The 18,685-nt window shown below is 39.9% G+C and overlaps 1 protein-coding gene across 1 annotated transcript in view; it reads right to left on the bottom strand.

Annotated features, from left to right (window-relative positions):
• HSD17B12 (hydroxysteroid 17-beta dehydrogenase 12) overlaps nucleotides 1-18,685 on the bottom strand; it is a gene marked incomplete at its 5' end in the record, with an annotated part of 92,688 nt that overhangs the window by 11,887 nt on the left and 62,116 nt on the right. The window contains 3 exon segments of the mRNA XM_082485290.1: nucleotides 1,737-1,818; nucleotides 7,230-7,264; nucleotides 17,834-17,878. Coding sequence (XP_082341416.1) covers nucleotides 1,737-1,818; nucleotides 7,230-7,264; nucleotides 17,834-17,878 — 162 coding nt within the window.

Below are 18,685 nucleotides of genomic sequence, written 5' to 3'. Positions count from 1 at the left end.
ATTAAGGGTAGCAGTAAAGGATCCTACAGGTACACTAGTTTCAAGAGGCATTTCAGAGAAATGGGGTTCTATTGATGGATGGGAGACAGCCTAGAGATAAAGGATAGAAAAAAGTTAAGGTATTCAACACTTCTCTTGCCTTTGCACAGCCAAAGCCTGCTCACATGGCTCTGCATGCACCAGCTTTGTTTAACGGAAAAGACAGGCAGAGGCAGCAACAATTTAGGGACTACTCAGAGAAGCTCGATATATTCAAATACGTGGAGCCACCATGGATACACTCAAGAGAGCTGAAAGAACCAGTCCATGTGAATACAAGTCTGCTACCTACAATATCTGAAAAATTATGGAAAGTGGGGGAGATCTTTGACAACTGGGAGAGGGCTAACGTATCCCTCCTTGAAAAGGCAAAAATGATCCCATCGGCTTTAACTCAGTTTGTGGAAAGATCACGGAGCCCTGCTCTTGGGTATCATTTCCAAGCACAAAAGGACAACAAGGTACATCAGAAACAGTCACAGATTTACTAACAGCAAATCACGTTTGTCCGACTAAATTGCTTTCTCCAACGGAGCGGACTAGCTTTGTAGATGAGGGGAACAGATTTTTAATATATAAAAAATCTATGTATGTGTTTGTGTATATATAGATACATTTTCACTTCAGTGAAGCTTTTGACATCATCTTCTGCAGCATTCTCATTTGGAAGTTGAGCAGATATGTGCTGAAAGGACAAACTGCTGGGCAGACTGAAAATTGGCTGGACCAACAAGGCTCAAAGGGCCGTGATCAATAGCTTGACATCTGGCTGATAACAAGCGGAGAACCCTGCAGATCAATACAGATGCCCTTATTCTTCTGTATCTCCTATCAAGTGACCTAGATGATGACACAGAGCACACCCTCAGCACATTTGCAGATGGCAACATTAGACAGAGTGGTTGACACGACAGAGCTTCAGTCCAGAGAGACTCCGATAAACTTGATTATTGTTAAACATTCATGAGATTTCTTGACTGGCACAGCGTGAAATGCAAAGTTCTGCATGTAGAGTGGGACAGCGTCATGCCTCAGTTTTGGTCAAGTAGCAGCCCTGCTGCAAAGAACGTGGAATTTATGGTGTCTTCCAGAGAGAAGATAAGCCAATAATCCACTCAATGCAAGAACATGAAATTACATAGTGGGCTACGTTAGCAGGATGTACAGTCAGCAGATCAAGGGAAGCTGAGTATTTGGTAGTGGCGAGGCCCTAGAGCTCTACCCTTTCTCTTACCTGAAATGCTAAACTTAAGGTAACTAATAAAAAAAAAGGACAAATGTTTTCTTCCAGCAAGCACCAGAAGAGTCCTACTTCAATAAATATATATACATATATATTGAAGATACACATCTTCTGTAAGATTAGGGAAAAATGTTTCAAAGTCAAAATAAGAAAGCGTGTTAAACTTAGGCAATGTCCCTTCTCAACCTCACACTAAGCTTGCTTGGTACACTAGCATCCTTTTCCATGTTACAGTAGAACGCATGATGAAATATATAAGATAGTTGTTTCCATGCCAGTTAACCCTTACACTCTTATTCTCTCGACCTTCCAGCTTCCGCTATTGGAAAAATTCAAGTTAGAAACTCAGTACTTTTAGTTCATGAAAACACCACTAGATGGACACCAAAACATTCATTCCTGTAGTGTTGTCTTATATTTGACACTTGATTTCAGTGTGGAAAAGAGCACTTGCCTTGGTTGCAGAGTAAAGAGTCAGCAGTGGAGTTGGATACATCCCAGCAGCTGAGGAGATATTCAGGATTACCCCTTTTGATCTGAAAGGCAGTGAAGACACATTATCATGAAATAAAGGAAACGTCTTTCATGTTTCAGAAAATTACTGCAAGCCTGAAGAAAACCTTTAGGACACAACTGAGATTAAGATCTGTTTAAAAAAAAAAAAACAAACACACAACAAAACAAAACACAAACAACCAAATCCTAAACTGAAATTTACCAATATGACTTTAAGCACAATAGAAGCATTCAAGCAATCAAGCTCCATACATATATATACACACAGACACTGGGCTAAACTATGCCCAACTGATTGAGCAAAGCTGGCACAAGTCCAAAAGGCAACTTCTAAATGTCGGGCTAAGGTGGCTGAAATGGTGATACAAGTTTGTTCTATAGTTTACACTTTGATAATCTCTTTCATCTTCTAAATGTTACTTCATGATGGATCTTCAAGATAGGAAGTATCTGAATCTACTGCTCGCTCAAACACAGAAGTGTTTTAATATAGTATGGAAGATACTCAGTGGATGACTACAGAATATATGAGTTGTTTTACAGCTGTGTCACAGTAACACTGACAGTATTCCACAATAATATTTAGGTAAGGGTACCAGTCTGAAATTAGCTACCACCTGCTCTGCCAAGCACGTGCAGGTAGGACCGAAAGTCCGACTCCTGGATTTCCCAACCCACTGACTGTTCCTGAGCATGTCTATTTCTGTGACTAGTTTTACCTACAAAAACAGACATATTACTTAGTGCTAGGTAGAAAGAAGAATTAGTTTTAAAAGCTTCAGGCAAATTAGGGCAAGTATACTGTTAGAAGGTGCTCCACCACAGTGAAAGATGCATCTCTGCTTCTTACCCTGTGGTAAATTCAGGCCAATTTTACCTGAAAGTACTACTAAGTATGCCGTACTTTAGTGCGGAGTGCGAACATTCACGCAGGTAGGCATCACACAGCTCAACTCCTGCAGATTCACATACAAGTTTCTCATCATATTTGTTCATCCACGGATACCCTATGCCACTGCTGCCACAATGATTTAAGTAGCCATCTTGAAAACAAACAGCTGAGCGTAAGTGACCCTTAAAAATCAAAACGATATAACTCTCTGAAAATTGTGACAATAGATTCAAACCAACATGGCTTCTGCCATGATACAAGTGTGAATTAAATCTGTGATTGATTCACCTCTAGAAATGAGATGGCTAACGTGACAGCAAAGAATCATTTCAGTCATTCGGGACTTCAAACACCTTTGCCAAAATTCATTGTATTTTTCAGGAGTTATCTGCAAGGCTTGGTTGGTAAAATAAAGTAGTAATGTGGATCAAAATATGTAGTATGGAGAAAATAAGACCACAAATTAATCATGAATTTTCACGACAGCAAAAGGTTAACAGTGGATGCCAGAAGTTTCTCATAGCAAGACAGGTGGTGCTTGTGATATTTATTCATAAGCTCAAATGGGGATTAGCAGTGAAATGAGTATTCATGCAGTTTTTAAAAGATTACCAGATTGGAGAATACTATAAGGAACTTTTTAAAGAGCGCAGACTGCTATGTGAACAGACTACAGAATGGCAGATGGAAAAATCAATATAACAAACCCAACAATGGATACTAAAGAAAATAACGTGAATTAATCACAAACCTTGCAGGACTCTAAATCGACTATCCACTCCCTGGAAAACCTGAACAAAGTCAACAAGGAGTTCTCTTTTGTGCAGCAGTCACTAAAACCAGCCAAAGAACAGGATGGCAGGAATGGCAGGGACAGATCCACCACCACTGAACTCTTGTATTACAATCTATGGAACACTTTTGTCCCTCCAAATATAGGACAGAAATATTAAGAACCTGATGATTTAAGAAAGGGGAAAAGGAGGAAAAAAACCCCAACCCCGATACCAATCTGTTCACCTCATCAATGTTCAATTATAGCTATTTAAGAGACTATTAAGAGCAGTCATGATAAGAGTATACAGACTAATGAATGACAACGATCAAGATCTTGATTTATCCTCTCAAAATACAAAAGAAAGATGACATTTATTTAAATGAAAGACTGAAATTTAGATCTGATAAAGGGAAGTGCTCTTCCCATATTCAGAGAGTACTTGCCACAAAACTTAACTGAGGACAAAAGCTTAACCGGATTCATAAAGGGGTGAGCATTTATATGGACAAACACGAGCCTCATGCTTGCAAAACAAACTGAAGCTTTAGAAGAGAGGTTGGCATTCAGGCTGTAAAGCACAGCTCTCCAGCGTCTGGCTAGACAGCGACTTTCCAGCAGAAGTGACCATCATCTAGGTGCAGTAAATTAATCGTCTGACCCAGTGAAGAAAACCCTCTTGGAAACACGAATTAATAGCAGCCCCTTGCAGAAACTCCATGTATTGGTCTCTTTGAAGCAGTCAATGCCACTGTGGGTTTTGTGGTTTGTATTTTTTCTTTATAGAGAAAACAGTCCTACCCTTAAAAGCTCATAACTTAAAACCTCTAGATAAAAGGAAACTGAGAAGCGTGCGTGTAGGGGGAACACTTCCAATTACTCCAATTACAATTTTGCTTCTTAGAGGAATTGCAAAATAAATGTTTTTAGGGAGGGATCTGAAGAACTATGCTAGCATCAGTGCAGCAAAAAGAAATTTTGGCTCCATCCAACTCGACTGTGCACTTAAACAAAAAAAAAAGTTGGTCAAGATGAAGAGAGCCAGACCCACACCCTCACACCTCTCCATCATTCTACCTTAAGCGGTCCAGCGCCAGGGAGGCTATATTTAGCCATCTCCCTGTTGCTGTGGCAACCAGCGCCTGCTCCAGCTGCACGCCAAGTGGAAAGAGCAAGCTTCCTCTGTAATGTAATTATGCACTTGCTACTTCCCTGGCAATAAATACCATAGTTTGATATTTGTCTAGAAACAGTCAACTGATTTTTGTTGGTGGTGTTTTTTTTTGTTCCCAAAGACACCAAGCCTCAATTTTCAGTTCTATGAGTCTTCCACCTTAGACAGTAGCCTGAAAATTTACAGAGGAACTGCTCATTTAAGTGTAATAGGAAGCCGCAGATTATAAATTGTCACTTTAAGTGTTCAGAGCACAGGAGAGGAGCCACAGCAGAGAATCTAAATGCCAGTCCCAGAAGTGACATTCATCTAATGCTGCTGTGTTTATTATAAATAGAAGGTTAAGAGACACACCAAGATGCAGTTGTGTTTCTTCCTTACAGACCTGGATGCAAAGCATGTAAAGTCTGCTCTATTTCAGTATTTATCTTGTAATATATTGCCATAAAACCAACACTCAAATACGTAAAAGTATGCACTACTGCTGCAAGATGCTATAGCGTACTATGTCACATCGATCTACTCAACGCGCTATCCTCCTTGTACAAGTGAGGCATAACGGTGGGATTTCTAGTCTGGTTTTATTCTTAGATCCTGGAGCCCCTTTTCTTAACCTGCGGGACCACGCAAGAAATTTATGGTTGGTCCAAAGAGCAGCCAAGTACAGCTACCATTCGTTCATGCTCTTGGATTTGCTGGACAGCCACGTCCTCCTGTGGTTACAGGCTCTTAGCGGTGTTAATGGCCTGTGAGCTATGACTATGCAGGAGTTGGCAGCTGCAGACATTGCTTCTGTGCACTGCAAACCCAACTGACTTCACAAAACCAAACAGAAAATGGAAGCTGTTTCAAATATCTTTTCTTGGGACAGAAACCAAAGCCTTCATTCAAATGGAGCAGTCAAAGTGATTCCTCACACACAGGAAAAAGAAGAAAAAAGATGTGTAGGTTTTTTTTTTTTTTAACCACTATTAGCCTTTTATTTCCAAGCTTCTTTAACACTTATCTTTGAGATTCCTGAGGTAATCATGTAGTTAAGAAAAGTGAGAAGAAACATGACATGGTGTGCTCAAGGGTAGTCAGAACCACAAGACAGTAGGATCCTGGTTTGCTGCCTTTCATTCAAATCATCTTACCCAGGTTAACACAGAACAGAAAAACATACAGAGGATATTCCGTAAGTAGAGTATATATCCTTCTGCCCTGAGAAGCTGAAGAGATCAACTGCCAAATGGATAACTACAACATTTCTTTAGACAAAGAAGAAACTAAGGCAAGAAATTGTTAGAGTTTCAAAGTTCCAAAAATTGATAACAAAACAACATTAAACCCTTTGAAAGCAGAATGGCTTTGGTCATGTTGGCATCTTCACAGGGCGGTGGTTTCACAAAAGGCAGGTCCCTTTATCAATAATAATACACAGCCAAGGAGTAACTTTTGACTTACAAACCCTGAGCAGCTAACCACCACTGTGTAACAACCCTCACCCTCTACTCTAGCTTTATTGGGAAATATTACACCCCCACCCCAGAGCTCTGTCTTGGGCCTTCTTTTCTAATTCAAGTTTCTTTACACGAAACAAGCTCATTCTTATCTCCTAGTTGTTTAACTAAGAATCTAAGCTCTCCATCACCCTGATGTGCTACACAGACTCCCATACCGGCCACTTGCTCTGACAGTTTGTACCCACAAAGAAACTTTGGTTTAGATATGAAACATTTGCTCTGCCATCTGTGCAACACTTGAATAATTGAATCCAGATCTGCAACGAAGGCTCCCAGATAGCAGGATGATACAAGAAAAAACAATTTTTTTGTTAATCTTTGTTGGATTTGGAGGTCTGCCCCATATATATGCTCCCCCTAGAGTATTCGCTTGGAGGCAATACCACGGTGACTGCCACGCACGGTTCCACACACCTTCCCTCAGTATTGCGAGCCGAGCTCAGACCAGACCTGGGGCAAGCCCCAGCAAGCCCCGGTTAGCACCGCAACAGCCTGGGACAGTCAACGTCAGCTAGACAACAGCCTGGAGGGACTACGTGGAAACCGTGCACCTTACAGTTTCACCTGGGAGCTAGCTAAGAAGTCAGTACACGTCTTCCACGGCGACAGTGGTGTGCATTAACTCTTATTTTAAAGAGCTGGTCTCCAATTCTACTTTTCCAAATGATCACAGCCTTTCCTCAATATACCTCCTACTGTATAATGAGAACATATTCTTTGCATCCATTTTACTTACAATGACTTAGAGAAATAGCCTTAAGAAGGTTATTCCCAGGAACTGTAACCACCCCCTCAGAATAGCAGGTTGTTGAGTTAGTGCTGATGAGTCAGACGGGCTTTTTAATTCCGTTCTAAAAGGAATCACCACAACAGTGGAGAAGGGAGAGGAAAAATAAAAAGGGAATCGAGTGGAAAAGGCTTCCACCGTCTGATGATTCATGCACCATCAGCGTGACTCACCCAGCATTACTCTGCCATTAAAACATGGAGACTAGGCTGATTAGTCACAGTAATGAATTTTTCAAGAAAGGATTCTCCCCTATAAATAATGATGACTTTGTCTGGATAGTGTTAGTGTGACTCACCTTTCCAGCATGCCGGGCAGCACCAATCGTGTCATCTGCAAAAAGAAAACATTCGTGATGGCTGAGAACGCAGACACCAGACAGCCAGAGACCGAGGGAAGCCTCCCTTCCTCCCAGAAGCAGCTGCCACCCCCTCCACCCCAACCAAGGCTCGGGGAAGCAGAGACCATACTTTGCGTAGGCAGTTTATTTTTATTCTACCTGGATAACTTGGCTCTGTCAAGTAGCATGTGCACTGAATCTGGTGAACCCATCCAGCTAGTAGCATAAGTACAATAAAAGTAAATAAATAAATAAATAAATAAAGTCTTCACCGCTTTGCAGCATCCGTGGCCTCTAAAGAACATTAAAGCACCAGAGTACTACGGTAACGTGTATGATCGTTCTCTCTCCACAAAAAGCATCTGTCTTCCTCAAGACTAAATTTACCACCTATGCCAAGACTCAAGACAATATCCAATGCATTTTAGCTGGGCCTACTGAACTGCTGATTTCAAGTTAAAAATAAATTGTGGAGCAGCAAAAACACTGGACAGAACTAGGGAAAATAAGTTCCCTACGCTATGTTACCTACAGAAAACATTTAAGACTCCAAAACATTTTTTGCTGATTACACAGATGTTTTCACACTGAAGAACCTACACCCCCACGAGGAGGTGTAGCCTGGGAAACCTCCCCACTGCTCTGGAAGCTCCTGCCTTCATTATCACTCTGAGCAATCTATTTACAAGCTGGTTGAAGGATTCTCTAGAGCAGTAATCCTAAAACAAGCTTCCCAGTTGCAGCCAGAGTAGCTCTGACAAGGTAAATGAATCAAGCACCATCCATGCTTTGACAAATTTTTAATTAGTGTTAAATAGTTAATTTTCCTACTACTAATTACTACCACCGTAAAATACAACTTAAATCCAAAACTTCTCCCTTTAGGAAATAATGTCAAAGTGCAGCTTGTGCCAAATACTATCCTCCCCCCAACCAACCCTGTTAATAAATGTCACATCACTGACACCAAAGACAGATCAGACAAGAAATATAAGTAGTTACCACTTTTAAAACACATTTTTAAAAGGTGTTCCAACAAAGTTATTGAGAACACAGTGAGGAGGGGGTAATAACATACTAATGGTATCAAAATGTAATGGTACTCCCACCAAATTACCTTGATAGCTTAAAATATTAAACATTTCAGCAGTACGGGGGGGAAACACACACGCACAAGAAATCAGCATGTACAGGAGCACAAAACACCTGTAAGCATTTTTATTACAAAGAAACAAATCTTATTGTAGCAAGCTGTTCATATTGCATTAGCCCTTACATATGACTGCATCTAGGTTTGGGGGGTTTTGTTTGTTTTTATTTTTTAATTATAAAACATACCTTTTCAGGAATAAAGAAGAAAAATCACAAAAGAAAACAAAATTTCAGTTGATTGCAGTTGACAAAGAAAATGGTAGAGAAGGGCTCTGTTTTTTATTGTGTATGTATATATGTATTTTATTGGCATTTCTCACTCAGAATAGATTTTCCCATCAGCCATGCTGCAATGACAGCTTCGATAAGGGACAGGCAGGACTTGAACAGACCTCACTTTCATGAGCTTGGTTGTTGACATATTTAATTCTCAATGCTGCCCCAGATATCAAACTAAGTATTCAGAGTTGGTAAATGTCACCAAGCTAAACAGATCTGATGCAACTTCAAAAAACCTCTAATTTTGATTTAATAGTCTAAGTAACTAAGACTTAATAGTCTAAGTAGACATGAGCTTTTTCATACACTAATGCTTCAGAAGAGATGTGGAAACAACTATTTATTTTAATGTTAAAGGATAAAGAATGATTTGGGCCGATTTTAAAACTCGTTCAAGACTGGCACATCTTTTATCTGGTGCAAGCTTTACAATCTCTCCCTCAGATCCCTTGGCAAAAAGCAGCACGCTGTTTCTTGCCTCTAAGAGCAGTGTAATGCTGCATATCATCTCCACAGATTGACACATGGACGTGGACTGCAATTGCCTTCCCTTAGGCAACCCATAAATGGCCTGAAAAAACAGTATAGGATCTCCCATCGTAATGCAGAGGGGACCCCACATCTGAAACTTTGCCATAAATCCACACAAACGCATTCAGGGTCTAATCCGAACTGCAACCCACCAAGCAGCTCTAACGGTGTGTCACGAACCTGCTGGTTACTATTGATATCCAAACGAGAGCACTGAGAAGAATGCTACAATAATTGTTTGACTTATATAAATTAAAAAAATATGAAGCCATTGACAGCTGAGGTACTACAATAGGTACACAATTCGGGTAGAAATCAAGATGTCTCTCACCACCAGCTGGGTTAAATAGTCTGTTTCTAAAGTTCAGCTGGACAGGCAACCAGGTTTTTTTCCCCCCTTCACAGAAAAACACTGATGGCAAAACTGGATTTTATATGCAACATAATTTCCTTTTGCTTCCATTAAAATTAATATTTTGAGGGAATTAAAAAAAAAAAATCTGTGAAATAGAGCAAAACTGTTTTTCCTATCTGTATTTTTACATCTCGTGTTGTGTGAAAAGATATATAAATATTCAGTATCTTTATGTACAGAAAAAAATACCTTTTTTTTAAAGAATAAAAAGAAGGCAACTCTCTGAGTCAGTTTCACCTCACCCAGCCAAGTCCACAGTCAGACTGTTCCAGCAGCACAAGAGCACTATTGGAAAAATGCTGGCAGGGCATTCTGCAGCCATATTCAGGTCTGGCCAATTTATACATTGTACGTACACATAAAATATTCCCAGCATTAATTCAAATAAAACAATCTATAGCAGAAATGTAGTTTTGCCACTAATAAGTGTCGATAGGTGCTTGTATGATCTTTATCTAAAACAGCCAAACCGGTTAACACTCTTGTCTTCAATAGCTATAATCTCAGCCATGTCATCGTGACACCGGCAGGTTAACAACAAACATCTAGAACTGAAAAAATACCATCTAGGTACAGAACCCAAATTTCAGCTAGGTCTTAGAGACAGCTAGTTCTGTAATGGGGTGTATTTCACCAATGCCAAAAGATTGAAAGTCTGAGCCTGTAGGAATCAGCACGTAGGGTGCCAGAGAACTCTATGACTGTTTCTTTCTCTGACGGCAATCTAATACAGGAAGAAGAAAGTGGCAGGCAACCTAAAGGAGAGGTTGGGAACTACCCCGAGACGAGTGCCTTCAGTTAGTCGTCACTGAACTCACTTGGGCTTCCCTCATGTAACCATTTTTCCGAATGAGTACTACTTTCCACAGAAATGCCGGTGTAGCAGTTGAAAACGTGAATGTTCCCAAGACTCTGAAGGCTCAGGCAATTTCAGACAAAGTAGCCAGACATGAAGCTACGTGAAAACTGCCAGCTTAAAGAAAACTGTTTTTTCTTTCTGGAAGTGTGTATTAGAGCAGAGTAAGATCGTACGTGCATGTGTACGCGTCTGAGAAATTTGCTCAGGACAGTCTCCTTGACATCAGAGGTTGTTAATCTTTGATATTTTATATAGTCTGGCAACAAGTTATGTTTAACACACAACCATGAAGCAGCACTTATTGAGGGTTTTTTTTGCTTGTTTGTTTCACAATGATTTCACAACATATACACATAATGGTACCGTAGAGTTTGGGATATAGTTCCTTTGGTTTGGAGGGCTGTATTTTTTTATTGTTTTTTATTAAGTCAACTTCTTTTACACCTAACCCTCCAGCTCCTAAGTTCCAGAACACTCACAGCAAAGGGCTAACTTAAGGCAGAAATTCATTACAGACCATTTCATTAATCTTTTGCACGCAGCTGTCATTTCTTGATGTCCATGTATTTGCAACTGCATTTATTACATGCCTGGCAAGCACTGGTTGTATTGTCCACTCTTCCTCACCAGACCCGTCTTCTATCTTCTAATTTTGGAAGAGGGAACACCACTTTCAGTGTAAAAGAAGCAGAGATTCCTACTTGCAGACACAAAAATGCACAGCCATATGGCTAGATTTATGTTCTAAAACAGGTGCTACAGTTAAAAGCTCCTATTGGGGAACTAACAAATAGTTAGAAATTAAAACCACGTATTTGCAGTGTTTTCTCTTCAGGAAAAAAAAATCTCCCATTCATTCTTAGTGAACACTGAGTTGTCCTTTGTCACTCCGATCCAAGCAATAGCTCAGGAATAGAGCTTAGGGAAAGAATAATAATTTGTAAAGTTTTGAATACATTTCAAGTGATACTCAGGCTGCTAAAATACAGTACGAAAAGCTGAGGTAAATATTCAAAGTCATCCTTCACAAATTACGGGCCACATAATTGTTATCCAAAGCCAGAAACCTAATACCACAGTTGTATATTCAGGGAGAAATCATTCTATGGTAAGATGTTACAACTGCAAGTCACTCCTTCCACTTCCAAACGGTACAATGATCTGTAATTAAACCTATGCAAGTACAGCAAAGGATGAAGCTAGAGATTTTGGACAACATTTCTACTTTGTTATGCAGCTAAGAAGCTGCCTTCAGATCTCATTCACAAATCTGGGGTGAAATTATAACAACTCAAAGCAACGTAACTTCTTAAAGATCGGAAATTCCCTGCGGCGTGCCCACCCATGTAAAAAAACATCATTGCTCCCATAAGATAATTCATGGTTCCTGGGCAGAGGATTCACACATGTTCACAAATGCACGAGCTGTTTAACAAATAGTTAAATGACACTGTGCCTACGCAACTCTCACCTGCAGACCTTGCACTGAAACAACTACGGAATTGTACTCGTGCAGTCGTAGTCAAATTGATTGTGAAACCTATTCTCAGCACCTACTGTTAAGTTTTTATAACGTATCTCTTTTGAAACAATAACTTCTTAATGCAGCTCATACCCCAAGCTGAACAAGAATGATTTATATTTGCACAAACTGGCAAGTAAACCTGATGTCAATTCAACAGAAAATCAGGCAATAACCCACGTGGCGAGGTCAGTAACCAGAAAGGGGCATGGGACATACCAAGGGAACTATGAATTTAACATCCTGCAAGCACTGTTCATTGGCACTGACTTTCCTTTGAACAACGTTTTTAGGAGAGAAAGTTTTCCCTATTTAGAGCCACAAGCTTTCAGAGTCCGGTTTATAAGGGAAGGCTCTGAAAATAAGCATCTTCTCCTCCCCCTCCTTGGCTTTACATAGGAAAAAAGACTACTCAAATAGTCTGAACTTTCTCTTTTCAAGATATGGAATATGTATTTGTCTCAACCCCAAATCTACAAAAAACCACAGAACTCCAGAATTTCCTAAATTTCCCCACGTCACTTGTCCTTTGAAGAAAAATCCCAAGTGCTTCCCTGATTATTGCTGAGAAGTATTTATCACAGCCTCAGTTCCCTTGTTCCAGCTTCCTGTGTATCATGCTCTCAGGTTCAAAGTCAGCAAGGTGGGAAACCACAGAATCTAATTTCTCCCTCTGGACCATCTGAATGATATTCATGACCACCTTCACAGAACACTTGCTCCTCTTCCACGCGTTGGCAACTATCCCTCTCGGTTATAAACTTGTATTATGTACTTGGCTAAATTGTCACATCCCCCCCTTTGATTATGACTTTGAATATAAATGTAAAGAAACCTCTTGAGTAGACTGGAACACACACACACAGAGCGATCTCTTCTCACAACTCAGTGTTGCAGCCACCCTCAGAATTATGTTCCACTTAACTGTGATCCTCTCAAATACACAGCAAATACAAAAATTCACATAGGGTTCTAGCAGGGCACAAGCAACTATCATCTGATTTCTGGTAAGGTACCTTTACAGACAGAGTATTAGGTCACACCAGCCCACTTGAACACTCATGGGAGTGAGAGAGAGATAGAGATGTCATTTCCTACCGTCTTTCAGGATTATTGCTCCCCAAGCTTTTCTTCTTTCTATGCAGAGGTCTGCAAAAGAGTAGCTCCTCTTTCTCAAACATACAAGCTTCTTCTCCCCCTTACAATTTTACATCAGTTGTGGGTTTCGTCATTTTTGGTTGGTTGGGTTGGGTTCTTTTGTGGTTTTTTGGTTTGTTTTGTTTTTGTTTTTTTTTTTTTTGTTTGTTTGTGGGTTTGTTTTTTTTTTTTTTCCTTTTCCTAAACTCGGTTTCAGACTTTGTAGTTCCCTTGTCCTGCCTGGGATTCACAACCTGGAATAATTCACCTCTCACTCCTCTTCCCTTAAGAGGGCAGCTGACAACTGATCTCTCAGTTCAACACAGAGTATTTATATATTTTGAAGTATTAAGCAAATTATAAACTTCTCAAATACAGTGATGATGAAAATCCTTGATCTTGTAGGCCTATTATCCCTTTGTATTTGACACTCAGTATAAAACATCAGTAAGGTGATCAAGGCAAAGATTAGCACAGACACCAAGGCATGTACATACGTGTAATTTACTCTCCCCCTTCCTCTGTTAATGCCAATTTCCGACTGAAGCCTGGCCTGCAAGCCTAAAATTTACATTCCCCCACAACATAATAGCTTGCAAACCAATTCGGCTCCTTGCTTAATCAACCGCTAAGCCAGCACTCCCTCAACTATTGAGTCCTACTCATTTTTCAAGAGAACACAAGTTTATGCCTCACTCCCAATGCAATTAGCATATTGCGATGCTGCAAACAGAAATAACATACTTGCTTTTCATCACACACAAAGTATCTCTTGCAGCTTTCAAAGGAGAAAGAAGGGCTCCCCGAAGCATGGGAAACTATTCTCTATGCTCATTACCTACCCACTTTTTCCACTGGACAGCAAGTCTGACATCCTTGGCTTTCAGTACGTTAATCCAACAGCCAAATCAAGTTTAATTGTTTTTCCAGGTGAAATCAAAGGATGTAGCATACAAAGGTGAATTGACACAAGAAGATGCAGCTGATACAAAGGAACCCTAGATGAAAACTATACAGAGCAACTATAACTTTGGCTCTTCAACACTTGTTGGTTAGTGAAAAACCCCGGACTTTTGACCTGTTATTTTAATGCATGTCAGAAATATGTTTGTGTCTCAAAATGCGATGAGACATCAAAAAATTACAACACAAACCCATGTTACCTGAACTGCCACCAACAATCATTAAAGAAAAGTTCTAGTTTTTAAATCCGCCCAGAAGCCCGAGATACAATTGTGACGGGAACTTTGCATACTACCCCGTCTTCTTCCTCATGTATCTGTCAACTCAGTCCTTGTATAAGGCTGCATCAAGTCTCAAGTTTTCCTGAGAAATACCACAAACAAAAATTCTTCATTCTATTTATGGCAACATCAAGACCCAAGGCACTTCTGGTTTTGTATATTATATGAAGAATGGAGTAACTCCTGTACTGAATATCACTATAAAAATGTGACATTTTCCAGAGAGCTTAAAAAAGGAACCTACTGTGGTTGAGGGAGGGAGGGGGGGCAGCAGGGTGGTGTTTGGTTCACTGTTTTTAACCAGTATTTTACAAGATGTGAGATTTCCAACATGTTTTATGTAGTTTTGCATAGCTTGTCTTCAGCAGCATAGGGGGTGCTTTGAAGGCAGATCACAGTAATCACAACACTCCATGCCAGACTGACTGAGTCCCAAAATTGCACCACTGGGGGGTTCATGGGTGACCTAACCTAACTGCTCTAAGGACATGATGGGGGCAGACAGCATGGAATAGGATTAGGGAAAGAAACATGTTTAAAAGCTCTGATGGAAAACAAGTTCTCAAACATTAGGGAAAATTTCATTGTGCTAGATCCCTTACGGCTGGGAAAAGTATTAAATTATCAACCTAGTTGGTCCTGCTTTTTATCCTGTGAGGTGAAGATGGGGTCTTATCTCTCAGCATACCACCCCTTCCTGCATATCCCCTACAAAATCCAATGAGCTGCCCAACAAAAAAAAGGCAAAAGGTAAGGGATGAGCATTACCCTTCAATAATGCCTACACTTGTGTCAACAAAACAGACCTTAACGTTTCTGCAGAATCAAACTGTGCTGAATATCTTGACTTTCCCACTTCAAGCCTAAGGAGCATTTCAGCCAGAACTGGAGTTATCTGACAAACGTGCCAAAAGAGTTACGGTGTCCAACAGAGGTGTTGCTGATGCACATGGTTCAGATCACCAAGAACACAGGAGATATTGTTACCTTTTAGGCCCTGAGGAAGTTTTGTTCCAAAGGCAAGAAAGTGAGTGGCAACATTCCAGAATATCACAGTAGACAGCTTATGCGACACCTCGGTGACAAAGATCTGGAGATACTGTGAGCAGAGCCTGAATGGGTACCAGCAAAACCTGCTTTTTCTCTCTTGTGCCTTCACCTTTTCCACCTTTTCAGCAGACCTTCATCTCCTTGCTTAGGAACGCAGCGCTCTCTTCCATCCCAAACTTCATGTTTTTAAATCAGGCAAGAAGGGAGAATTTTTTTTTAATGCACTTATACCCCTGGATAAGAGACTGTATCAACCTAAAACACTGAACTAAATGTTCACAGGATTACATCCCAAAAAATCTAAATGAGAGGACATACAGACTTCTCCTAAAATTACTTTTTCCTGCCATGATTCTCTAGTTCTATGGGTTCCCCTGGAAAAATGACTTACAGATGGTACATATCTCTAATGTGCTCCTCTCCCCAAAACAGTAAGCATCTGGCATGCCTACTGTTTAATTACACAACAGGCTCATGCAGGAGGAAACATTTTCAAGCCTGGAAGCTTATGCTCAAACTCTGATTATACCCAGTAGCAGGAGCTGTTCACGGCCAAGAAAAAAGTTTGCAAATGGAAGGAGAAACACTATTAAGACATAGAAAGTAGGTATTCAGTAAGTTTTTATATGTGTGAAGACAACTACGTTTGAATGTGAAGAGGCTGACACAATGCAAATTTTACAAAAAACTGTATGAGAACTTTGTGAAATTGCTGACGACCACTGATCATAAACACAAAGACTCAAGCCACAAAACAGCCCTAGTTTATTCTGGAAACTAATATAATCTGACTGCATCTCTGGATTTTTGGGTGTATACCAAATTAAAGTAGACCTCACCTATTATTCTAGCCTACCATCTTCAGAAATGTGTATTCAAGTAGTTAGTCTGTAACTTTTCTATTCTAACGAAATGTTTCCAGGAAGACTGACACCCCAAATTCTTTAATCGCTGAATACTGCACTCCCTCTGCTGGCACAGCACAGATGTCACACCTTAACAGAGGCATTCTTCTGATTACACTAATCTCTAGCTAAGAGGTCCACGCATTACAACACTTCTTCACTTTTACACCTGCTGTAGCCGTGCTAACATTAAAAATTGTCTGGTAAATGACTTCCATAAGAGAAACTTTCAAAGGTGCCCGTTAATAACTGAATTCCCTGATGAAAACCTTGCAGGAATGCAACAAGACACCATGGGCAACAATCCTCGGTCAACTAAAAGAAAATCAGTGCTCATCAGGTTAGCAGTAGTTTTCAAGGTGAAAAGTTTCTGAAGACTCACTGTTGTAGCATTTCTAAATTTTGCAACAAGTAGTTCTAGACAAAGACGGCACACAAAAGCCAGAGTTAGCAGCAGCAAGCCGCCATTAACAATCCCATTCAGTCACACAAGGGTTGCATTTTCACTGTTTGCCTATGTTTTAATAAGATGTGAAAATCTTCCAGAAGCATTGTTTTAAGACACCCTGTGCCTCCTCACACGGAAACAAAACACCTACAGTTTAGACTCCCCGAGAGCACTGTACTAGATTAATTTAGTACTTATCTTAATCAGAACAGCTGCAAGAAAGTCCAATCTTTCAAGCCACCTTTGAAAAACCTAATATTTTGGCTCTGCGGCAAAAGATTAACCCTCAGCTAATGAGATGCAAGGTTTGTCTTGTACAAGACAAGAAAGTTAAGGTTTAGCAGTGAATAATCACAAGGAGTTTCTTCAGCACTCACTAGTAATACACTAATTGACTCTGTGTCATGTAAGCAGCTGCTATTCCCTCTGCCCCTTTTAAGCTTTGAAATATTAGAACAGAAATCTAATTTTTGAATGGGCTTCATATGTTAATAAACAAGGGAAGAGCCATATATTTTAGCCTGCAGTCAGGTTGACTTCTTCCCAGTAAAGGATTCAGTTTAAATATCAAAAAGGGAAGGTAACTTTACTTCAAAGTTAATGAACGCTTCTGTGAACTTGGTTTTCCTTCTTGCTCATTTATTTCACAGAAAATATGTAAGTGCTTTCTCACTAGTGAACAAAAAAACCTTAGGTATGCAGAGATGAGGGTTGCCTACCCCAAGAAACACAGATACAGAGGCAGAAGAATGAATGATTTGCAGGAAGCATTAGAACGACAAGCATGGAGAAACATTAAGTGTTGTTTTGTGTACACACCTTGCTCTTTTAAATAGCTAATAGGTATCTTTGCAACAAATTATATTTCACACAACAGTCACAACCTCTGGGCTACTCCAAGATGAAAAATGAACCTGTGCCCTAATAGGTGAAAGTAATTGTTTCAGACAACTGAATTTTAATTGCTTACTGGTTTTGAATTAAGACATCAAGAACAAGTGTTGGTAATGGGGCACTTACCTTACAAACAGCCATGATGTTAACGTTGATCATTTTGTCAATTGTCTGCAAGAAAACAAAGTTTTGCATTTTGTCATTTCAAATTATTTGATCAATATTTACTCACTCTCTGGGTTTTAAGTGCCAGGATAAATTCAACCATACACTTACACATCCACCTTTACTCCTTGCCTTCCTGCTTACCTAGCAGGAGCAGTGACAGACTTTCAAAGCAAAGTCTGTGAATTTCTTTTGGTCAAGTTTTGTCTCTGATTAGGGACTCATACAAATAAAGAAAAACACAGATTTATCACATTGACACTGTATTTCCTAACACTATTTGCAATATTTATAAACTGTAATAAATTCTGATATTTTAGACATGAATAGATGTAAATATTATGAAGTTTAATTGAACCAAAACCCAGATACACTTATCAATGATATGTGCAGAAAGCACAAACCCACAGTGAATACAGTTAGCTACGGGGAGTGGGGGGGGGGGGGGGTGGATGGAAACAAAATCATAAAATCATGCACTACTGGACGCGTTCATAGTCAAGAGTTCAGTGCAACCAAGAATGTCCCTACATTACAAAGTGTCTAAAACCATCATATTTAAGTTTCGTAACAGTGTTATGGAATATGCAGCTTCCACTCATGAAGCCGCTTGCTTCCCTCCCCTTCAGTCACTTAAGAACCTCCCCACAAGCTAAAGCAGCTCAAGAACAGCTGCCAGATGAGACCACGGACAGGAGTGGAATTCAGATATTGACCCCAGAGCATCTGTCTGAAATAGAAATAGAGTGTAAGTAAAGAGAGGAGTGTAAGTAAAAAAACAACAAAAAAAAAAAAAATCATGAGTTGTGTTAC

Source organism: Vanellus vanellus (assembly GCF_965231255.1).
Source record: "Vanellus vanellus genome assembly, chromosome: 6".
Taxonomy (NCBI): Eukaryota; Metazoa; Chordata; class Aves; order Charadriiformes; family Charadriidae; genus Vanellus; species Vanellus vanellus.
This window is presented reverse-complemented; position numbering and strand designations above follow the sequence as displayed.